The sequence below is a fragment of the Salvelinus alpinus genome, chromosome 2 (genome assembly GCF_045679555.1).
Source record: "Salvelinus alpinus chromosome 2, SLU_Salpinus.1, whole genome shotgun sequence".
NCBI lineage: Eukaryota > Metazoa > Chordata > Actinopteri > Salmoniformes > Salmonidae > Salvelinus > Salvelinus alpinus.
This window is the reverse complement of record NC_092087.1, coordinates 106,657,877-106,681,230: the sequence shown is the minus strand read 5'-3', so window position 1 is coordinate 106,681,230 and position 23,354 is coordinate 106,657,877. Positions and strand designations below refer to the sequence as shown.

At 44.6% G+C, this 23,354-nt stretch overlaps 1 protein-coding gene across 3 annotated transcripts in view; it reads right to left on the bottom strand.

The window, feature by feature from the left end:
• Nucleotides 1–23,354, bottom strand: part of LOC139568424 (protein kinase C beta type) — a 97,508-nt gene that overhangs the window by 4,639 nt on the left and 69,515 nt on the right. The window contains exons 13-17 of one of the 3 annotated variants that reach the window (XR_011673600.1): nucleotides 21,578–21,716; nucleotides 20,989–21,069; nucleotides 20,765–20,872; nucleotides 20,547–20,687; nucleotides 260–5,267 (exon numbers count right to left, since the gene is read on the bottom strand). Coding sequence is in view for 2 of the 3 variants with exons in the window: in XM_071390231.1 (XP_071246332.1) it covers nucleotides 5,115–5,267; nucleotides 20,547–20,687; nucleotides 20,765–20,872; nucleotides 20,989–21,069; nucleotides 21,578–21,716 (622 nt within the window). In the remaining variant the exon portion in view is untranslated. Of the gene's footprint in view, nucleotides 1–246; nucleotides 5,268–11,853; nucleotides 14,900–20,546; nucleotides 20,688–20,764; nucleotides 20,873–20,988; nucleotides 21,070–21,577; nucleotides 21,717–23,354 lie in introns of those variants that run through there. The other 2 variants (XM_071390231.1, XM_071390232.1) reach the window with 2 other exon arrangements.

The following is a 23,354-nucleotide window of genomic DNA, read 5'->3' as shown; positions in this document are numbered from 1 at the left end:
TGACATTAGGGATGAGATTAAATAGATCCTGGAATTTAGCCTGGTCTGGAGCAGGCTAGCTCCACAGAATAAATCTCCATGGTAATTTATACCATAACATATCCTCCTGCCCCCTATCCATCTTTAGTGCAACCGGATTACGGATCAATTGAGCCAGGATCACCAAGATATCCTGGCTTAATCCCTTATCCTAGTTTTGTGCAACAGGCCCCAGGTGTTGTATAATAACATGAGAACCAGACAGTGTGTTGTCAAACACCAGGTGTTGTATAATAACATGAGAATGTCTCAAGTCACATGACATGACAGTCACACACAGGACATGCAACACGTGACCTTAGAATGACCTCCGTCCCCTTCACGCCCTCCCTGCCTGTTCATCTCCTCATATGTCCATCATTTTCTCTTTCTGTTGTTGTTTTGTATTTCCATGTTGCATAGTTGAAATGTTTCTGTTTTGGTTCCATTTCTCCTGTTGTTTTTCCTTCCTCTTCCTTAGCCAGATGCACCCTGGGAAAACCTTTCCCAGGGGATTTGATTAAGCAGGCAGCGTAATACTTCTACTACTTCCGGGTGACAGAGACTAGTCCCGGGCGTGCTATTGGTTATAGAGAGACGGGTGAAGAGTCGCCCACATTGTAACCACACCCTAAATTAGGAAAAGGGGGCGGGGTTATAAAACTAGAGCACCAATAAAACACAGTTATCTGACTGGAAGACTGCTACCACCTTTATACACACAAAAAGTGAGTCTGAAATGGCCCCGTGTGTCCTCTGTAGTGCACTACTTTAGACCAGAGGTCTATGGGGACAGGGGACCACTGATATATACAGCTACAGTACACCAACAGACCACCCTGGGCCCTCTGTAGTGCACTACTTTAGACCAGAGGCCTATGTGGACAGGGGACCACTGATATATACAGCTACAGTACACCAACAGACCACCCTGGGCCCTCTGTAGTGCACTACTTTAGACCAGAGGTCTATGGGGACAGGCGACCACTGATATATACAGCTACAGTACACCAACAGAACACATACATCAGTAAATATACACAGTATAATATAGATATAGGTATTAGTTAGTTATGCAGTGACGTCAAACCCACCCTGACCCTCGGTAGTTAGGTACAGTGGTTACCATGGTTACCAACGGTCAAGTAGTTCATTGGTAACTAAGGGCTCATAATATTATGGTGGGGGGGGGGGGGGGGGGGTTAGCTAGCTCTAAAGACATGCGTAGTGAAGCTGGTTTCACGGATTATTAAAAACACACACACACACACACACACACACACACACACACACACACACACACACACACACACACACACACACACACACACACACACACACACACACACACACACACACACACACACACACAAGGGTAGGAGAGAGAGAGAGAAAGAGGGACAGAGAGAGAGAGAGAGAAAGAGGGACAGAGAGAGAGAGGAAGAGGGACAGAGGGAGAGAGAGGAAGAGGGACAGAGAGAGAGAGGAAGAGGGACAGAGAGAGTCCGGCACTGCAGCAGTCTACAGATCAGATCTCACTTCTCTCTGTCAGAGTTTTTTTTGCATCGAGTTTGGAAGACCAGACGTGTTCTAAAGACTGGGACAACGAGTTCTAATCTAGAACACTAAGACGTGAGTTCTAGAACACTTAGACATGAGTTCTGGAACACTAAGACGTGAGTTCTAGAACACTTAGATAGGAGTTCTGGAACACTAAGACATGTGTTCTAGAAACATTGGAGCATGAGTTCTGGAACACTTAGATATGAGTCCTGGAACACTAAGACATGTGTTCTAGAACACTTAGACATGGGTTCTGGAACACTTAGACATGAGTTCTGGAACACTAAGACATGTGTTCTAGAACACTTAGACATGGGTTCTGGAACACTTAGACATGAGTTCTGGAACACTAAGACATGTGTTCTAGAAACATTGGAGCATGAGTTCTGGAACACTTAGATATGAGTCCTGGAACACTAAGACATGTGTTCTAGAACACTAAGACATGTGTTCTAGAACACTTAGACATGAGTTCTGGAACACTTAGACATGAGTTCTGGAACACTTAGATATGAGTTCTGGAACACTAAGACATGTGTTCTAGAACACTAAGACATGTGTTCTAGAACACTTAGACATGGGTTCTGGAACACTAATACATGTGTTCTAGAACACTTAGACATGAGTTCTGGAACACTTAGATATGAGTCCTGGAACACTAAGACATGCGTTCTAGAACACTTAGACATGAGTTCTGGAACACTTAGATATGAGTTCTGGAACACTAAGACATGTGTTCTAGAACACTTAGACATGAGTTCTGGAACACTTAGACATGAGTTCTGGAACACTTAGATATGAGTTCTGGAACACTAAGACATGTGTTCTAGAACACTAAGACATGTGTTCTAGAACACTAAGACATGTGTTCTAGAACACTTAGACATGGGTTCTGGAACACTTAGACATGAGTTCTGGAACACTAAGACATGTGTCCTAGAAACATTGGGATGTGAGACCAAGGTGTCACACGCGTTTGCTCATACATGTTATGGAATGGTCATGACGTCACGTTACAGGCTGAAGAAGAGAACACGTAAACAAACGCACGTAATAGATCATGTCCTGAATGGCGCCCTACTGCCTTTATAGTGCACTGCTTTTAGACCAGAGCCATGTATTTAGAGTTGTTAGTGCCCCTTTAACATTACATGGGGAATATAATGTCTAGAATGATGTATTTACATGACACTACAACATTCTATAACAGCCACGTTAGAGCTCCATTAACATTACATGGGGAATATTTAAACAATGCTCTCTAAGTGAAGATCTAGAATTAGAACAATATGCAACATTCTAGAAGCTGGCTCAACTCTCTAAATACATGTCTCTGCTTTTAGCCATCTCCCACGGTTACCCCTACATAGCGAACTGACCAGACAGTTCAGAGTCCAAACAGAGTAATGGAAGAACATTCTGGAAGAGAACCAGTCTCTCCTGGCTCCTCTTGAAACCTCTTCAGACCAGTTGGTTCCAGCTGGAGTTGGTTCTGGTTCTGTTGGGTTCAACTAAACCGTGCAGCAGGAACAGAGGGGTGTTAGTGATGTTGGTACAGTCCATGTTGATGGCAGCTAGTAGACTAACAGTTGGTTCTGGTTCTGTTGGGTTAAACTAAACCGTGCAGCAGGAGCAGAGGAGTGGTTGTGATGTTGGTACAGTCCATGTTGATGGCAGCTAGTAGACTAACAGTTGGTTCTGGTTCTGTTGGGTTAAACTAAACCGTGCAGCAGGAGCAGAGGGGTGGTTGTGATGTTGGTACAGTCCATGTTGATGGCAGCTAGTAGACCAGTTGTCAGGGTTGGAGGTGTGGGTGAAGGTTTGGTGTGGCTGGTGGGTTTGTATTGGCTAGTTTGCTGTTGAATGGAGCTGTTCTGGTAATGGTATTGTGTAGAATGTTATTAGATGTATATACAGTACCAGTCAAAAGTTTGGACACACCTACTCATTTAAGGGTTTTTCTTTATTTTTACTATTTTCTACATTGTATGGAAACATGTAGTAACCAAAAAACGTGTTAAATCAAAATATATTTTATATTTGAGATTCTTCATAGCAGCCACCCTCCCCCTTGATGACAGCTTTGCCCACTCTTAGCACTATCAACCAGCTTCACCTGGAATGCTTTTCCCAACAGTCTTGTAGGAGTTCCCACATATGCTGAGCACTTGTTGGCTGCTTTTCCTTCACTCTACGGTCCAACTAATCTCAAACCATCTCAATTGGGTAGAGGTCGGGTGATTGTGGAGGCCAGGTCATCTGATGCAGCACTCCATCACTCTCCTTCTTGGTCAAATAGCCCTTATACAGCCTGAAGGTGTGTTGAGTCATTGTCCTGTTGAAAAACAAATTATAGTCCTACTAAGCGCAAACCAGATGGGATGGCATATCACTGCAGAATGCTGTGGTAGCCATGCTGGTTAAGTGTTTCTTGAATTCTAAATAGATCATTGACAGTGTCACCAGCAAAACACCATCACACCATCATGGGCTTGGTCTTTTACCATAGGGCTATCTTCTGCATACCAACCCTATCTTGTCACAACACAACTGATTGGTTCACATGCATTAAGGAGGAAAGAAATTCCACAAATTAACTTTTAACAAGGCACACCAGTTAATTGAATGTATTCCAGGTGACTACCTCGTGAAGCTGGTTGAGAGAATGCCAAGAGTGTTCAAAGCCGTCATCAAGGCAAAGGGTGGCTACTTTGAAAAATCTCAAATCTCAAATATATTTAGATTTGTTTAACACTTTTTTTGGTTACTACTACATGATTCCATATGTGTTATTTCATAGTTTTGATGTCTTCACTATTATTCTACAATGTAGAAAATATTAAAAATAAAAACCTTTGAATGAGTAGGTGTGGCCCAACTTTTGACAGGTAATGTATAATCTATAGGGTTAAACCTGTATGATGTACTCTGGGTTGGTGGGTATCATGTTATTTAATCTATAGGGTTAAACCTGTATAATGTACTCTGGGCTGGTGTGTCTCATGGAATTTCATCTATAGGGTTAAACCTGTATAATGTACTCTGGGTTGGTGTGTATCATGTTATTTCATCTATAGGGTTAAACCTGTATAATGTACTCTGGGTTGGTGAGTATCATGTTATTTCATCTATAGGGTTAAACCTGTATAATGTACTCTGGGTTGGTGTGTATCATGTTATTTCATCTATAGGGTTAAACCTGTATAATGTACTCTGGGTTGGTGAGTATCATGTGATTTCATCTATAGGGTTAAACCTGTGTGATGTACTCTGGGTTGGTGGGTATCATGTTATTTAATCTATAGGGTTAAACCTGTATAATGTACTCTGGGTTGGTGTGTCTCATGTTATTTCATCTATAGGGTTAAACCTGTATAATGTACTCTGGGTTGGTGTGTATCATGTTATTTCATCTATAGGGTTAAACCTGTATAATGTACTCTGGGTTGGTGTGTCATGTGATTTCATCTATAGGGTTAAACCTGTATAATGTACTCTGGGTTGGTGTGTCTCATGTGATTTCATCTATAGGGTTAAACCTGTATAATGTACTCTGGGTTGGTATAGGAGAATCCATGGAATTCGTTCTGATCGAGGTTCATTATGAACAGTTTGTCTGTAGGAGTCAGTTCCACCGCCATCTTAGTGAACTCTTTATCAAAGTTCCCTGTGTCCCGACGGTTCTTCTGTTAGAGGGAGAAAGGAGAGAGGGAGGGAGGGAGGGGAGGAGGGAGAGGAGGGAAGAAAGAGAGGGGAGAGAGAAGAAGATATGTTATTTTAAATCTGGTTATTGATCTCTGAACAGACAATTAATTAGAAACATGACTGAAATCGAGCCTGCTCAGAGAGAGAGAGAGAAAGGAAGGAGGGAGAAGGAGAGAGAGAGAGAGAGAAAGGAAGAGAGAGATAGAGAAAGCCAATCAGCACACAGGTTCTGAGGATGAATTGAAGGAAGAGAGGTGTTCAAGCACGACACACCCCTCTCTACGAACTGAGGCCGTACAGCCCCACACCTAGGACAGAACAGACGGACCGCACCAAAGTGAAGACAGGGGGGTGCAGCCCCAGAGCAGCTGAGAGCACAATAACAGTAATGTTAATGTGAACAGAGACAGAGGCAGAGGACAGAGAGAGACAGAGACAGAGGACAGAGGACAAAGACAATATCACCCAGGAGACCGGAGACACCAGACCACCCACTGAACAGACAATATCACCCGGGAGACCGGAGACACCAGACCACCCACTGAACAGACAATATCACCCGGGAGACCGGAGACACCAGACCACCCACTGAACAGACAGGATCACCCAGGAGACTCCTAAGTCTACAGAACATAGAAAAGTCAACAGACAACCTGAGAGGAGAGAAAATATACAGACCCCGGTACAGACAAGCAACAGACTGATAGACTATGGCATAGACTTAAAGACAGACTGGCAGAGGGACAGACCGTTACAGACTGGCAGAGGGACAGACCGTTACAGACTGGTAGAGGGACAGACCGTTACAGACTGGCAGAGGGACAGACCGTTACAGACTGGCAGAGGGACAGACCGTTACAGACTGGCAGAGAGACAGACCGTTACAGACTGGCAGAGAGACAGACTGTTACATACTGGCAGAGGGACAGACCGTTACAGACTGGCAGAGAGACAGAGCGTTACAGACTGGCAGAGAGACAGACTGTTACATACTGGCAGAGGGACAGACCGTTACAGACTGGCAGAGAGACAGAGCGTTACAGACTGGCAGAGAGACAGACCGTTACAGACTGGCAGAGAGACAGACTGTTACATACTGGCAGAGAGACCGTTACAGACTGGCAGAGAGACAGACCGTTACAGAGAGAGGGTGTTACAGACCGGCAGAGAGACAGACCGTTACAGAGACAGGATGTTACAGACCGGCAGAGTGAGGGTGTTACAGACCAGCAGAGAGACAGACCGTTACAGAGACAGGATGTTACATACTGGCAGAGACAGGGTTTTACAGACTGCCAGAGAGACAGACTGTTACATACTGGCAGAGACAGGCCGTTACAGACTGGCAGAGAGACAGACTGTTACATACTGGCAGAGACAGGCCGTTACATACTGGCAGAGACAGGGTTTTACAGACTGCCAGAGAGACAGACTGTTACATACTGGCAGAGACAGGCCGTTACAGACTGGCAGAGACAGGGTTTTACAGACTGCCAGAGAGACAGACTGTTACATACTGGCAGAGACAGGCCGTTACAGACCAGCAGAGACAGGGTGTTACAGACCAGCAGAGTGAGAGTGTTACAGACCAGCAGAGAGAGGATGTTACAGACTGGCAGAGACAGACCGTTACAGACCAGCAGAGTGAGAGAGCTATAGAAGGACATACAGAAAGACTCAGGAAGAGAGGAACGGAGAGAGAAGAGATAGTTTCCGGGAACACTTGTTTATTTCCTACCTTCTGCTCTCCATCTCTCCTCTCGGCCCCTCAGCCCCAGGGGGCCCTGCCCACCCAGCAGCCCCATATCCAGCGGACCGGTCGGGGAAAAGGTCCAAACTCTAGCCCCTGGTCTCCTGGGACCTGCTGGGGTTTACACACCAGCTGCTGAGGGTGATGTCATCACACCCCTATGGACAGCCAGGGACGAGTACACTGAGTCTGCTCCTCAAGGGGTTTCTATGTGGACTAGTAGACAGTCTGCTCCTCAAGGGGTTTCTATGTAGACTAGGAGACAGTCTGCTCCTCAAGGGGTTTCTATGTGGACTAGGAGACAGTCTGCTTCTCAAGGGGTTTCTATGTGGACTAGTAGACAGTCTGCTTCTCAAGGGGTTTCTATGTAGACTAGGAGACAGTCTGCTTCTCAAGGGGTTTCTATGTGGACTAGGAGACAGTCTGCTCCTCAAGGGGTTTCTATGTGGACTAGTAGACAGTCTGCTTCTCAAGGGGTTTCTATGTGGACTAGGAGACAGTCTGCTTCTCAAGGGGTTTCTATGTAGACTAGTCGACAGTCTGCTTCTCAAGGGGTTTCTATGTGGACTAGTAGACAGTCTGCTTCTCAAGGGGTTTCTATGTGGACTAGGAGACAGTCTGCTTCTCAAGGGGTTTCTATGTAGACTAGTAGACAGTCTGCTTCTCAAGGGGTTTCTATGTGGACTAGGAGACAGTCTGCTTCTCAAGGGGTTTCTATGTGGACTAGGAGACAGTCTGCTTCTCAAGGGGTTTCTACGTGGACTAGGAGACAGTCTGCTCCTCAGGGGGTTTCTATGTGGACTAGGAGACAGTCTGCTCCTCAAGGGGTTTCTATGTGGACTAGTAGACAGTCTGCTTCTCAAGGGGTTTCTATGTGGACTAGTAGACAGTCTGCTTCTCAAGGGGTTTCTATGTGGATTAGTAGACAGTCTGCTTCTCAAGGGGTTTCTATGTGGACTAGTAGACAGTCTGCTTCTCAAGGGGTTTCTATGTGGACTAGGAGACAGTCTGCTTCTCAAGGGGTTTCTATGTGGACTAGGAGACAGTCTGCTTCTCAAGGGGTTTCTATGTGGACTAGTAGACAGTCTGCTTCTCAAGGGGTTTCTATGTGGACTAGTAGACAGTCTGCTTCTCAAGGGGTTTCTATGTAGACTAGTAGACAGTCTGCTTCTCAAGGGGTTTCTATGTGGACTAGTAGACAGTCTGCTTCTCAAGGGGTTTCTATGTAGACTAGGAGACAGTCTGCTTCTCAAGGGGTTTCTATGTGGACTAGGAGACAGTCTGCTTCTCAAGGGGTTTCTATGTGGACTAGTAGACAGTCTGCTTCTCAAGGGGTTTCTATGTGGACTAGTAGACAGTCTGCTTCTCAAGGGGTTTCTATGTGGACTAGTAGACAGTCTGCTTCTCAAGGGGTTTCTATGTGGACTAGGAGACAGTCTGCTTCTCAAGGGGTTTCTATGTGGACTAGTAGACAGTCTGCTTCTCAAGGGGTTTCTATGTGGACTAGTAGACAGTCTGCTTCTCAAGGGGTTTCTATGTGGACTAGGAGACAGTCTGCTCCTCAAGGGGTTTCTATGTGGACTAGTAGACAGTCTGCTTCTCAAGGGGTTTCTATGTGGACTAGGAGACAGTCTGCTTCTCAAGGATTTTCTATGTGGACTAGGAGACAGTCTGCTTCTCAAGGGGTTTCTATGTGGACTAGTAGACAGTCTGCTTCTCAAGGGGTTTCTATGTGGACTAGTAGACAGTCTGCTTCTCAAGGGGTTTCTATGTGGACTAGTAGACAGTCTGCTCCTCAAGAGGTTTCTATGTGGACTAGTAGACAGTCTGCTCCTCAAGGGGTTTCTATGTGGACTAGTAGACAGTCTGCTTCTCAAGGGGTTTCTATGTGGACTAGTAGACAGTCTGCTTCTCAAGGGGTTTCTATGTGGACTAGTAGACAGTCTGCTCCTCAAGGGGTTTCTATGTGGACTAGTAGACAGTCTGCTCCTCAAGGGGTTTCTATGTAGACTAGTAGACAGTCTGCTTCTCAAGGGGTTTCTATGTGGACTAGTAGACAGTCTGCTTCTCAAGGGGTTTCTATGTGGACTAGGAGACAGTCTGCTTCTCAAGGGGTTTCTATGTGTACTAGTAGACAGTCTGCTTCTCAAGGGGTATCTATGTGGACTAGTAGACAGTCTGCTTCTCAAGGGGTTTCTATGTGGACTAGGAGACAGTCTGCTTCTCAAGGGGTTTCTATGGGGACTAGGTGACAGTCTGCTTCTCAAGGGGTTTCTATGTGGACTACGAGACAGTCTGCTTCTCAAGGGGTTTCTATGTGGACTAGGAGACAGTCTGCTTCTCAAGGGGTTTCTATGTAGACTAGGAGACAGTCTGCTTCTCAAGGGGTTTCTATGTGGACTAGTAGACAGTCTGCTTCTCAAGGGGTTTCTATGTGGACTAGGAGACAGTCTGCTTCTCAAGGGGTTTCTATGTGGACTAGTAGACAGTCTGCTTCTCAAGGGGTTTCTATGTGGACTAGTAGACAGTCTGCTTCTCAAGGGGTTTCTATGTGGACTAGTAGACAGTCTGCTTCTCAAGGGGTTTCTATGTGGACTAGGAGACAGTCTGCTTCTCAAGGGGTTTCTATGTAGACTAGTAGACAGTCTGCTTCTCAAGGGGTTTCTATGTGGACTAGGAGACAGTCTGCTTCTCAAGGGGTTTCTATGTGGACTAGGAGACAGTCTGCTTCTCAAGGGGTTTCTACGTGGACTAGGAGACAGTCTGCTCCTCAGGGGGTTTCTATGTGGACTAGGAGACAGTCTGCTCCTCAAGGGGTTTCTATGTGGACTAGTAGACAGTCTGCTTCTCAAGGGGTTTCTATGTGGACTAGTAGACAGTCTGCTTCTCAAGGGGTTTCTATGTGGATTAGTAGACAGTCTGCTTCCCAAGGGGTTTCTATGTGGACTAGTAGACAGTCTGCTTCTCAAGGGGTTTCTATGTGGACTAGGAGACAGTCTGCTTCTCAAGGGGTTTCTATGTGGACTAGGAGACAGTCTGCTTCTCAAGGGGTTTCTATGTGGACTAGTAGACAGTCTGCTTCTCAAGGGGTTTCTATGTGGACTAGTAGACAGTCTGCTTCTCAAGGGGTTTCTATGTAGACTAGTAGACAGTCTGCTTCTCAAGGGGTTTCTATGTGGACTAGTAGACAGTCTGCTTCTCAAGGGGTTTCTATGTAGACTAGGAGACAGTCTGCTTCTCAAGGGGTTTCTATGTGGACTAGGAGACAGTCTGCTTCTCAAGGGGTTTCTATGTGGACTAGTAGACAGTCTGCTTCTCAAGGGGTTTCTATGTGGACTAGTAGACAGTCTGCTTCTCAAGGGGTTTCTATGTGGACTAGTAGACAGTCTGCTTCTCAAGGGGTTTCTATGTGGACTAGGAGACAGTCTGCTTCTCAAGGGGTTTCTATGTGGACTAGTAGACAGTCTGCTTCTCAAGGGGTTTCTATGTGGACTAGTAGACAGTCTGCTTCTCAAGGGGTTTCTATGTGGACTAGGAGACAGTCTGCTCCTCAAGGGGTTTCTATGTGGACTAGTAGACAGTCTGCTTCTCAAGGGGTTTCTATGTGGACTAGGAGACAGTCTGCTTCTCAAGGATTTTCTATGTGGACTAGGAGACAGTCTGCTTCTCAAGGGGTTTCTATGTGGACTAGTAGACAGTCTGCTTCTCAAGGGGTTTCTATGTGGACTAGTAGACAGTCTGCTTCTCAAGGGGTTTCTATGTGGACTAGTAGACAGTCTGCTCCTCAAGAGGTTTCTATGTGGACTAGTAGACAGTCTGCTCCTCAAGGGGTTTCTATGTGGACTAGTAGACAGTCTGCTTCTCAAGGGGTTTCTATGTGGACTAGTAGACAGTCTGCTTCTCAAGGGGTTTCTATGTGGACTAGTAGACAGTCTGCTCCTCAAGGGGTTTCTATGTGGACTAGTAGACAGTCTGCTCCTCAAGGGGTTTCTATGTAGACTAGTAGACAGTCTGCTTCTCAAGGGGTTTCTATGTGGACTAGTAGACAGTCTGCTTCTCAAGGGGTTTCTATGTGGACTAGGAGACAGTCTGCTCCTCAAGGGGTTTCTATGTAGACTAGGAGACAGTCTGCTTCTCAAGGGGTTTCTATGTGGACTAGGAGACAGTCTGCTTCTCAAGGGGTTTCTATGTGGACTAGTAGACAGTCTGCTTCTCAAGGGGTTTCTATGTGGACTAGGAGACAGTCTGCTTCTCAAGGGGTTTCTATGTGTACTAGTAGACAGTCTGCTTCTCAAGGGGTATCTATGTGGACTAGTAGACAGTCTGCTTCTCAAGGGGTTTCTATGTGGACTAGGAGACAGTCTGCTTCTCAAGGGGTTTCTATGGGGACTAGGTGACAGTCTGCTTCTCAAGGGGTTTCTATGTGGACTACGAGACAGTCTGCTTCTCAAGGGGTTTCTATGTGGACTAGGAGACAGTCTGCTTCTCAAGGGGTTTCTATGTAGACTAGGAGACAGTCTGCTTCTCAAGGGGTTTCTATGTGGACTAGTAGACAGTCTGCTTCTCAAGGGGTTTCTATGTGGACTAGGAGACAGTCTGCTTCTCAAGGGGTTTCTATGTGGACTAGTAGACAGTCTGCTTCTCAAGGGGTTTCTATGTGGACTAGTAGACAGTCTGCTTCTCAAGGGGTTTCTATGTGGACTAGGATGTGTGTGTGTGTGTGTGTGTGTGTGTGTGTGTGTGTGTGTGTGTGTGTGTGTGTGTGTGTGTGTGTGTGTGTGTGTGTGTGTGTAATGAGACAGAGAGCAGTACGCTGGTTGAGACGTTAGGCACCAGGAGGTGAGTTGAGTTATATTATATTATCCAATCAGAAGACAGATTTACACTTACAAGATCAACGACACACCCCCTCTCCCTACATCGTTACACATCTCTGTAAGTTTCCTGTAAGACAGTAGACACTTGAGTTAACTCCCCAAGATCAGATGAGGCCTATAGCCTTTAGCTCAGCGGACACACAAAACAAGATCAGATAAGGCCTATAGCCTTTAGCTCAGCAGACACACAAAACAAGATTCAGCCATCATCATCCTCATTATCAACATCATCATTAACCTCATTATCATCCTCATTATCAGCATCATCCTCATTATCATTATCAACATCATCAACATCCTCATTATCAACATCCTCATTAATACCACCCTCATTATCAACATCCTCATTATCCTCATTTACCATCCTCATTATCAACATCCTCATTATCCTCATTTACCATCCTCATTATCAACATCATCATTATCCTCATTATCATCATCCTCATTGTCATCATCCTCATTATCAACATCATCATTATCCTCATTCTCATCGTTATCATCCTCATCATCATTGTAATCCTCCTCATCATACCCAGTCACTCTTGACACAAGAAAAAAAATGTTCCAGTATTTTCCTGTTTGACACATTTAACTGCACGGTAATATAATCAGATATCTCTTTAAACAGTTACAGAACACCTCCCACCCCCCCGGTACTAATAACCAGTTAACTAACCTAGTACTAACTAACCCCCCTGGTTAACTAACCAAGTACTAACTAACAAACCCCCTAGTTAACTAAACTAGTACTAACTAACACCATGGTTAACTAAACCAGTACTAACTAACTCCCCTGGTTAAGTATCATGTATAACATCCCTGTTTGGCAGTGGTCAGATAATTCCTACACAGCATCTGAAATCACACACTGATCTCCCTATGCAGTGCACTACTTTCTACTGGGCCAGGGCCCTGATCGATAACAGGTCACTATAGAGGGAATGGGCCCTGATCGATAACAGGTCACTATAGAGGGAATGGGCCCTGATCGATAACAGGTCACTATAGAGGGAATGGGCCCTGATCGATAACAGGTCACTATAGAGGGAATGGGACCTGATCGATAACAGGTCACTATAGAGGGAATGGGCCCTGATCGATAACAGGTCACTATAGAGGGAATGGGACCTGATCGATAACAGGTCACTATAGAGGGAATGGGCCCTCTCTGGTCAATAACAGGTCACTATAGAGGGAATGGGCCCTCTCTGGTCAATAGCAGGTCACTATAGAGGGAATGGGCCCTCTCTGGTCAATAGCAGGTCACTATAGAGGGAATGGGCCCTCTCTGGTCAATAGCAGGTCACTATAGAGGGAATGGGCCCTCTCTGGTCAATAGCAGGTCACTATAGAGGGAATGGGCCCTCTCTGGTCAATAGCAGGTCACTATAGAGGGAATGGGCCCTCTCTGGTCAATAGCAGGTCACTATAGAGGGAATGGGCCCTCTCTGATCGATAACAGGTCACTATAGAGGGAATGGGCCCTGGTCTCAGAGCGATATCTAGAGATGGGTGGTTGGACCGGGTTGACAGACTACTGGAGATGAACCCTGGTGTGTCTGTGCGTTTCCAGTTGCAGTGACTGCTATTCTGAGGTGTGGTTGTTGGGCTCTGTGGCACAAAATGGCTGCAGTGTGTCTGTGCGTTTCCAGTTGCAGTGAATACTATTCTGAGGTGTGGTTGTTGGGCTCTGTGGCACAAAATGGCTGCAGTGTGTCTCCCTGGTAACGAAGGACACTGGACCCTGAACTCTGACCCTGCTTTGGCACAGTTTTACAGTAACGTAACATAGTGTGTGAGGTGGTGGTGGTGACAGTACCAAGGAGGCTACGTATATTCAGCCTCCCTCCCTGTAATAACATGATGCTAACATGCTAACACGTCATAACAATTCTAGTATTCTGACAGTAAATCCCTAATCAATACAAAAAACAATACCCTGATTGATCATTAATAGTAGAAAGTCGATCAGTTCGATCAGTCGGTCAATATTGGTCCCAGAACAGTGGGAGGTCATTTGATTGGTTGATGGTGGAATGTAATTGATTTGATTATCGATGAGTTAAAATCGATTGGATTCAGCATTTATAGGATTTCATAGACACATTGGGTCCTTCTGTTCTGTTGAGTAGAAGTTGTCTTTAACCGCTGATCAGAGGTCAGATCTCCATAATGGTTCAGACTGGGGCATTGGGGGGAATCTGATCCTAGATCTGTGTTTAGGTTAGGGTTTGAACAGTAGATAAGGGTAGTAGGGACTAGGCTATGTCCCAATTCTCTCCCCTTCTCTCCCAAAGTATGCACTTGTTCACTTGAAAGGAAATGAGTGGTAAAATGGAAGCTCTATTCCAGCTTTACACCAATACAATGTTTTTACATTTGTGTTTATTTTTTATTTTATTTATTTAACCTTCATTTAACTAGACAAGTCAGTTAAGAACAAATTCTTATTTATAATGACGGTCAAACCCCCGGCCTGAACTGGACGACGCTGGGCCAATCGTGCGCCGCCCTATTAGGACTCCCGATCACGGCCGGGTGTGATACAGCCTGGATTTGAACCAGGGTCTGTAGTGACGACTCTAGCACTGAGATACAGTGTCTTAGACCGCTGTAATAAAGCCTAGATTTGAACCAGGGACTGTAGTGACGCTTCTTGCACTGAGATGCAGTGCCTTAGACCGCCGCGCCACTCGGGAGTAGTGGACAAGGGGCACGCTCAAGAGGGAGGAAAGGTGATTGGGACACACCCTTGGTCCTAAAACATATCCTGGAAATGAGATGAGATCTGGAAGAAGGGGGCAGGATCATGGAGCTAATGCAGCGCTGTGATTGGTCAGTCCATGTCGGGGTACTCTGGGTTAACAAATGAGAATCCCTGGAACTCTTCCTGGTCCAGGTTCATGATGACCTCCTGGTCAGGGGGGGTCAAGACGGGGGGGTGGCGTGTAAAGAAACGGTCAAAGTTCTCTGCTTCGCGACCACACTGTGGAGGAGGGAGAGAGAAGAGGGATGGATGGATGAAATAAAAACACAGAAAGTAGAGGAGAAACAGAAGATAAATATAATGGAGATGGATGGAGAGTCATCCGGTCCTCATCCACAACATAATATAAATATAATGTAGATGGATGGAGAGTCATCCGGTCCTCATCCACAACATAATATAAATATAATGAAGTAGACGGAGAGTCATCCGGCCTTCATCCACAACATAATATAAATATAATGTAGATGGATGGAGAGTCATCCGGTCCTCATCCACAACAGAATATAAATATAATGAAGTAGATGGACGGAGAGTCATCCGGTCCTCATCCACAACATAATATAAATATAATGAAGTAGACGGAGTCATCCGGTCCTCATCCACAACATAATATAAATATAATGAAGTAGACGGAGTCATCCGGTCCTCATCCACAACAGAATATAAATATAATGAAGTAGATGGACGGAGAGTCATCCGGTCCTCATCCACAACATAATATAAATATAATGTAGATGGAGGGAGAGTCATCCGGTCCTCATCCACAACATAATATAAATATAATGAAGTAGATGGAGAGTCATCCGGTCCTCATCCACAACATAATATAAATATAATGAAGTAGACGGAGAGTCATCCGGTCCTCATCCACAACATAATATAAATATAATGTAGATGGACGGAGAGTCATCCGGTCCTCATCCACAACAGAATATAAATATAATGAAGTAGATGGACGGAGAGTCATCCGGTCCTCATCCACAACATAATATAAATATAATGAAGTAGATGGAGAGTCATCCGGTCCTCATCCACAACATAATATAAATATAATGAAGTAGACGGAGAGTCATCCGGTCCTCATCCACAACATAATATAAATATAATGTAGATGGACGGAGAGTCATCCGGCCTTCATCCACAACATAATATAAATATAATGTAGATGGATGGAGAGTCATCCGGTCCTCATCCACAACAGAATATAAATATAATGAAGTAGATGGACGGAGAGTCATCCGGTCCTCATCCACAACATAATATAAATATAATGAAGTAGACGGAGTCATCCGGTCCTCATCCACAACATAATATAAATATAATGTAGATGGACGGAGAGTCATCCGGTCCTCATCCACAACATAATATAAATATAATGAAGTAGATGGACGGAGAGTCATCCGGTCCTCATCCACAACAGAATATAAATATAATGAAGTAGATGGACGGAGAGTCATCCGGTCCTCATCCACAACAGAATATAAATATAATGAAGTAGATGGACGGAGAGTCATCCGGTCCTCATCCACAACAGAATATAAATATAATGTAGATGGATGGAGAGTCATCCGGTCCTCATCCACAACATAATATAAATATAATGGAGATGGACAGAGAGTCATCCGGTCCTCATCCACAACATAATATAAATATAATGTAGATGGATGGAGAGTCATCCAGTCCTCATCCACAACATAATATAAATATAATGAAGTAGACGGAGTCATCCGGTCCTCATCCACAACATAATATAAATATAATGTAGATGGATGGAGAGTCATCCGGTCCTCATCCACAACATAATATAAATATAATGAAGATGGATGGATGGAGAGTCATCCGGTCCTCATCCACAACATAATATAAATATAATGAAGATGGATGGAGAGTCATCCGGTCCTCATCCACAACATAATATAAATATAATGTAGATGGATGGAGAGTCATCCGGTCCTCATCCACAACATAATATAAATATAATGAAGTAGACGGAGAGTCATCCGGTCCTCATCCACAACATAATATAAATATAATGTAGATGGATGGAGAGTCATCCAGTCCTCATCCACAACATAATATAAATATAATGTAGATGGATGGAGAGTCATCCGGTCCTCATCCACAACATAATATAAATATAATGTAGATGGATGGAGAGTCATCCGGTCCTCATCCACAACAGAATATAATTATACTTTTTTTCCACCAGTGTGGTGCTGATTCATTTCATGCCAACTTAACACGACCCTGAAGGAAAAAAATAAATAACAGAACCTCAAGGGGTAAAAGCTGGTCATTGGATGAATGGACTAGTGACGTAAGAATGAGAATATTGGATTGGATAATAAATCAGCCAACCAATCACAATTCGGACCGGACATCCTTGGACTTTCATTGGTTCAAATGAGCCAATGAAGCCTCAGCATCCTGTGACGTAGCGACAACGCAAACCAGTGGGTTCAATTATGCTGGGCTGAGGGACACCGGGCTGAGGGACACCGGGCTGAGGGACACCGGGCTGAGGGACACCGGGCTGAGGGACACCGGGCTCAGGGACACCGGGCTGAGGGACACCGGGCTGAGGGACACCGGGCTGAGGGACACCGGGCTGAGGCCTGTGATGTGACCGGGCGGTGAGGGAGGAGCAGCCTTCTCTAACAGAACAGTAATCTGCCCGGTCATGTTGTCAACAAGGCATCATGGTACATCGACCAGAAACATACAACACCTCTTTTCCATCAAATATGTTTTAATTTTCAAACTAGTTTTCATTAGGAAGGCACATAAAGCGTTTTAATTTAAAAAAATCACTTTTGCAAAACACACAATCCTACTCTTCACTCCACGTGTTTAATTTAGTCACTTTGTTTTGAGACGACTTCACCCTGGGCTTTGAACGGGGAACCTGGTTCACACCCAGGAAGCAGCCTGGTTCCTAAACTAATGCAATTAACTTTGACCCGGTGCAAAAAACACCTACCCTGGAGCAGACTTTCTAAAAACCTTTATTTATTTAACAAGGCAAGTCAGTTAAGAACAAATTCTTATTTACAATGACGGCCTAGGAACACTGCCTTGTTCAGGGGCAGAACAACAGATTTTTACCTTGTCAGCTCAGGGATTTGATCTAGCAACCTTTCGGTTACAAGTCCAACGCTCTAACCACTAGGCTACCTGCTTAGTGGAATCCCCTCAATGAGACGCCTACCCTGGAGCCTGGGTCAGATTATTGGAATCCCCTCAATGAGACTCCTACCATGGAGCCTGGGTCAGATTAATGGAACCCCCTCAATAAGACGCCTACCCTGGAGCCTGGGTCAGATTAATGGAACCCCTCAATGAGACGCCTACCCTGGGTCAGATTAATGGAACCCCCTCAATGAGACGCCTACCCTGGGTCAGATTAATGGAACCCCCTCAATGAGACGCCTACCCTGGGTCAGATTAATGGAACCCCCTCAATGAGACGCCTACCCTGGAGCCTGGGTCAGATTATTGGAATCCCCTCAATGAGACGCCTACCCTGGAGCCTGGGTCAGATTAATGGAATCCCCTCAATGAGACGCCTACCCTGGAGCCTGGGTCAGATTAATGGAACCCCCTCAATGAGACGCCTACCCTGGAGCCTGGGTCAGATTAATGGAATCCCCTCAATGAGACGCCTACCCTGGAGCCTGGGTCAGATTAATGGAATCCCCTCAATGAGACCTCTACCCTGGAGCCTGGGTCAGATTAATGGAACCGCCTCAATGAGACGCCTACCCTGGGTCAGATTAATGGAATCCCCTCAATGAGACGCCTACCCTGGAGCCTGGGTCAGATTAATGGAATCCCCTCAATAAGACGCCTACCCTGGGTCAGATTAATGGAATCCCCTCAATGAGACGCCTACCCTGGAGCCTGGGTCAGATTAATGGAATCCCTCAATAAGACGCCTACCCTGGAGCCTGGGTCAGATTAATGGAATCCCCTCAATGAGACGCCTACCCTGGAGCCTGGGTCAGATTAATGGAATCCCTCAATGAGACCTCTACCCTGGAGCCTGGGTCAGATTATTGGAATCCCCTCAATGAGACGCCTACCCTGGAGCCTGGGTCAGATTAATGGAATCCCCTCAATGAGACGCCTACCCTGGAGCCTGGGTCAGATTAATGGAACCCTGTCAATGAGACGCCTACCCTGGAGCCTGGGTCAGATTAATGGAACCCCCTCAATGAGACGCCTACCCTGGAGCCTGGGTCAGATTAATGGAACCCCCTCAATGAGACATTGGCATCTGTTGGCTCAGACTAATGGCGGATGATATTTGAGGTTTGAGGTTTGTGGGCAGGGCTTGGGGGAGGAATGAACCAATCGCTGTTTGACTTGCCTTCAGAAAGTATTCACAACCCTTGACTATTTCCCCACATTTTGTTGTGTTACAAAGTGGATTCAAATGGATTTAATTGTAATTGTTTTAATCAACAATCTACACAAAATACTCTGGAATGTCAAATTGGAAGAAAAATTGTAACATTTGTAAAACATTTATGAAAAATAAATATTTATTGATTAGGTAAGTATTTAATCCCCTGAGATCTAGTGGAACTATTCTACAGCTTAGAGATCTAGTGGATCTATTCTACAGCTTAGAGATCTAGTGGATCTATTCTACAGCTTAGAGATCTAGTGGGACTATTCTACAGCTTAGAGATCTAGTGGAACTATTCTACAGCTTAGAGATCTAGTGGATCTATTCTACAGCTTAGAGATCTAGTGGAACTATTCTACAGCTTAGAGATCTAGTGGAACTATTCTACAGCTTAGAGATCTAGTGGAACTATTCTACAGCTTAGAGATCTAGTGGATCTATTCTACAGCTTAGAGATCTAGTGGATCTATTCTACAGCTTAGAGATCTAGTGGAACTATTCTACAGCTTAGAGATCTAGTGGATCTATTCTACAGCTTAGAGATCTAGTGGAACTATTCTACAGCTTAGAGATCTAGTGGATCTATTCTACAGCTTAGAGATCTAGTGGAACTATTCTACAGCTTAGAGATCTAGTGGAACTATTCTACAGCTTAGAGATCTAGTGGATCTATTCTACAGCTTAGAGATCTAGTGGAACTATTCTACAGCTTAGAGATCTAGTGGAACTATTCTACAGCTTAGAGATCTAGTGGAACTATTCTACAGCTTAGAGATCTAGTGGAACTATTCTACAGCTTAGAGATCTAGTGGATCTATTCTACAGCTTAGAGATCTAGTGGATCTATTCTACAGCTTAGAGATCTAGTGGATCTATTCTACAGCTTAGAGATCTAGTGGAACTATTATACAGCTTAGAGATCTAGTGGAACTATTCTACAGCTTAGAGATCTAGTGGAACTATTCTACAGCTTAGAGATCTAGTGGATCTATTCTACAGCTTAGAGATCTAGTGGATCTATTGTACAGTTTAGAGATCTAGTGGATCTATTCTACAGCTTAGGGTTTGAAGAGGTAGTAGGTAGTTATATAGTTATAATGAGGGTATAGAGGGCTATATATATAGAGAGAGAGAGAGAGGTTATATAGGTTAGACTCACAACTTTGGGTTTGAAGGGTGGTAGGTAGTTATAATGAGGGGAAAGGGCTATATATATATATATATATGTAGATAGAGATAGGTTATAAAGGTTAGACTCACAGCTTTGGGTTTGAAGGGGTAGTAGGTAGTTATAATGAGTGTATAGAGGGTTATATATATATATATATATATGTAGATAGAGATAGGTTATAAAGGTTAGACTCACAGCTTTGGGTTTGAAGGGGTAGTAGGTAGTTATAATGAGTGTATAGAGGGCTATATATATAGATAGGTTATATAGGTTAGACTCACAGCTTTGGGTTTGAAGGGCGGCTGGACTTCCTTGTTCTCCAGTTTGTCCCAGTCCATGTAACGGAAGAAGGCGTGCTCCTTTATATCCCTCTCCCCCTCCGGACCACAGCCCAGACGTTTCCCTGGGTGCTTAGTCATCAACTAGAGACAGGGGTCAGAGGTCAGAGTGTGTGTTTGTGTGTGAGAGAGAGTGAGAGAGTGTAAGTGTGTATACTCACCCCTTTGCAGATGGCGACAGCCTCCTTGGACATGGACTTGGGGTAGGAGACGTGGTGCTCCATGATGGACTGAAACAACTCATCCTCATCCTCGCCATCGAACGGAGGCTGGGGAGGGACACACAGAGCACCGCTGAGAGGACACGGCTGACATTCTGCACTACGTACTGTAAGACTATGTACCCCCTCCCCCCACACCCACACCCATACACACACACCCCTACCTGTCCAGCCAGCATCTCGTAAAGCAGAACTCCAAAGGCCCACCAGTCCACGGACTTCCCATAGGGCTGGTAAGCTATGATCTGGAGGAGAGGAGAGAGGGATGAGATAGGAGGAGGAGAGAGGGATGAGATAGGAGGAGGATAGAGGGATGAGATAGGAGGAGGAGAGAGGGATGAGATAGGAGGAGGATAGAGGGATGAGATATGAGGAGGATAGAGGACTAATGGGGGAGGAGAGAGGAAGGAGATAGGAGGATAGAGGACTAATGGGGAGGAGAGAGGGATGAGATAGGAGGAGGAGAGAGGACTAAGGGGGGGAGGAGAGAGGGATGAGATAGGAGGAGGATAGAGGACTAAGGGGGGAGGAGAGGGATGAGATAGGAGGAGGATAGAGGACTAAGGGGGGAGGAGAGAGGGATGAGATAGGAGGAGGAGAGAGGGATGAGATAGGAGGAGGATAGAGGGATGAGATAGGAGGAGGAGAGAGGACTAAGGGGGGAGGAGAGGGATGAGATAGGAGGAGGATAGAGTACTAAGGGGAGGGGAGAAAGAAGAGGATAGGGAGCTCAAGAACAGAAGAGACCATTACCTCAGGAGCGATGTAGTCTGGGGTCCCACAGAAGGTCTTGGTGGTGACACCGTCTAACATGTTCTCTTTACACATCCCAAAGTCAGCGATCTTAATGTGACCTTCTGCATCCAGCATCACGTTGTCCAGCTTCAGATCCCTAGGAGACACACACACACACGTTAACTTCTTGCAACTATAGGGGGTGCTGTTCCGCATTAGCATTTTTTGGTCTCCAAATTAAACTGCCTCGTGCTCAATTCTTGATCGTACAATATGCATATTATTGTTATTATTGGATAGAAAACACTTTCTAGTTTCTATAGCCGTTGGAATTTTGTCTCTGAGTGGTACAGAACTACTTCTACAGCACTTTTCCTGACAGGGAGTCAGATTTCAGAAATTTTGACCCCTGATCTGGGGTCGGTTTTAAGGTGCCTGTAAATGCTATGGAGAAACCGACACTGCCTACGTCTTCCTCTGGGTGTCAGTACGTCATGACGTTTTGAATGGAGTCGATTGCGCAATCAGAGCCACTATAAAACAACAAAACGTGGAAGTACCGTTCTTTCCCTTCGCGCGTCTTACGCAAGATGGACATCGGACTTGCCTCCTTCCAAATGGTTGTTTAGCCAGTAATATTTCTCCGGTCATGTTTTTACTCGTTATAGTTGTTAAAAACATCATAATGTAGTTAATTTGAACCGTTTTATAGCAATTTATATCCGTTTAGTGCGATTTTGAGGAATTTCTTTGTCGTGCACTTTGAAGCTTTGGGCACGTTTCGGGGTCTCGGTCGATGTTAGTGGACATTTCGAAGGACAGAGGACATCTATCGACCAAAAGAAGATTAGACCCAAGAAAGGATACATTGCCCAAGAATCTGATGGAAAATCACCTCATAGTAAGAAATATTTAATATGATAAATCGTTGTTCTGTCGAAATATTTTAAACGCATAATCCGCCATTTTGTTTGTTATCGCTTCACTTGGCGAACCCTGTATTGCACAGTAAGGATAATTTTAGAAATGTAAATCAGCGGTTGCATTAAGAACTAATTTGTCTTTCGATTCCTGTCAACCCTGTATTTTTTAGTCAGGTATATGATTAGCTTTCGATTAAACTAGATCACTCTGAAAGATGACGTCCGACATTTTGAGGCTTGATTTGCTACTATTTTCATTGTATAACCACGGTTTTGTATGGCTAAATATGCACATTTTCGAACAAACTCTATATGTATGTTGTAAAATGATGTTACAGGAGTGTCATCGGAAGAATTCTGAGAAGGTTAGTGAAAAAATTAATATATTTTGGCGATGATTACGTTATAGCGCTCTTTGGCTGGAATCGATGCTCTGGTAACGTTTGCACATGTGGTATGCTAACTTATCGATTTATTGTGTTTTCGCTGTAAAACGCTTAGAAAATCTGAAATATTGTCTGAAATCACAAGATCTGTGTCTTTCCATTTCTATGCTTTGTCTATTTTTATGAAATGTTTTATGATGAGTAAATTGGTCATACACGTTGCTCTCTGTAGTAATTCTAGTCGAGTTGTGATGGTCGGTGCAATTGTAAACTGTGATTTCTACCTGAAATATGCACTTTTTTCTAACAAAACCTATCCTATACCATAAATATGTTATCAGACTGTCATCTGATGAGGTTTTTTCTTGGTTAGTGGCTATTTATATCTTTATTTGGCCGAATTTGTGATAGCTACTGATGGAGTAAAAAACTGGTGGAGTAAAAAAAGTGGTGTCTTTTGCTAACGTGGTTAGCTAATAGATTTAC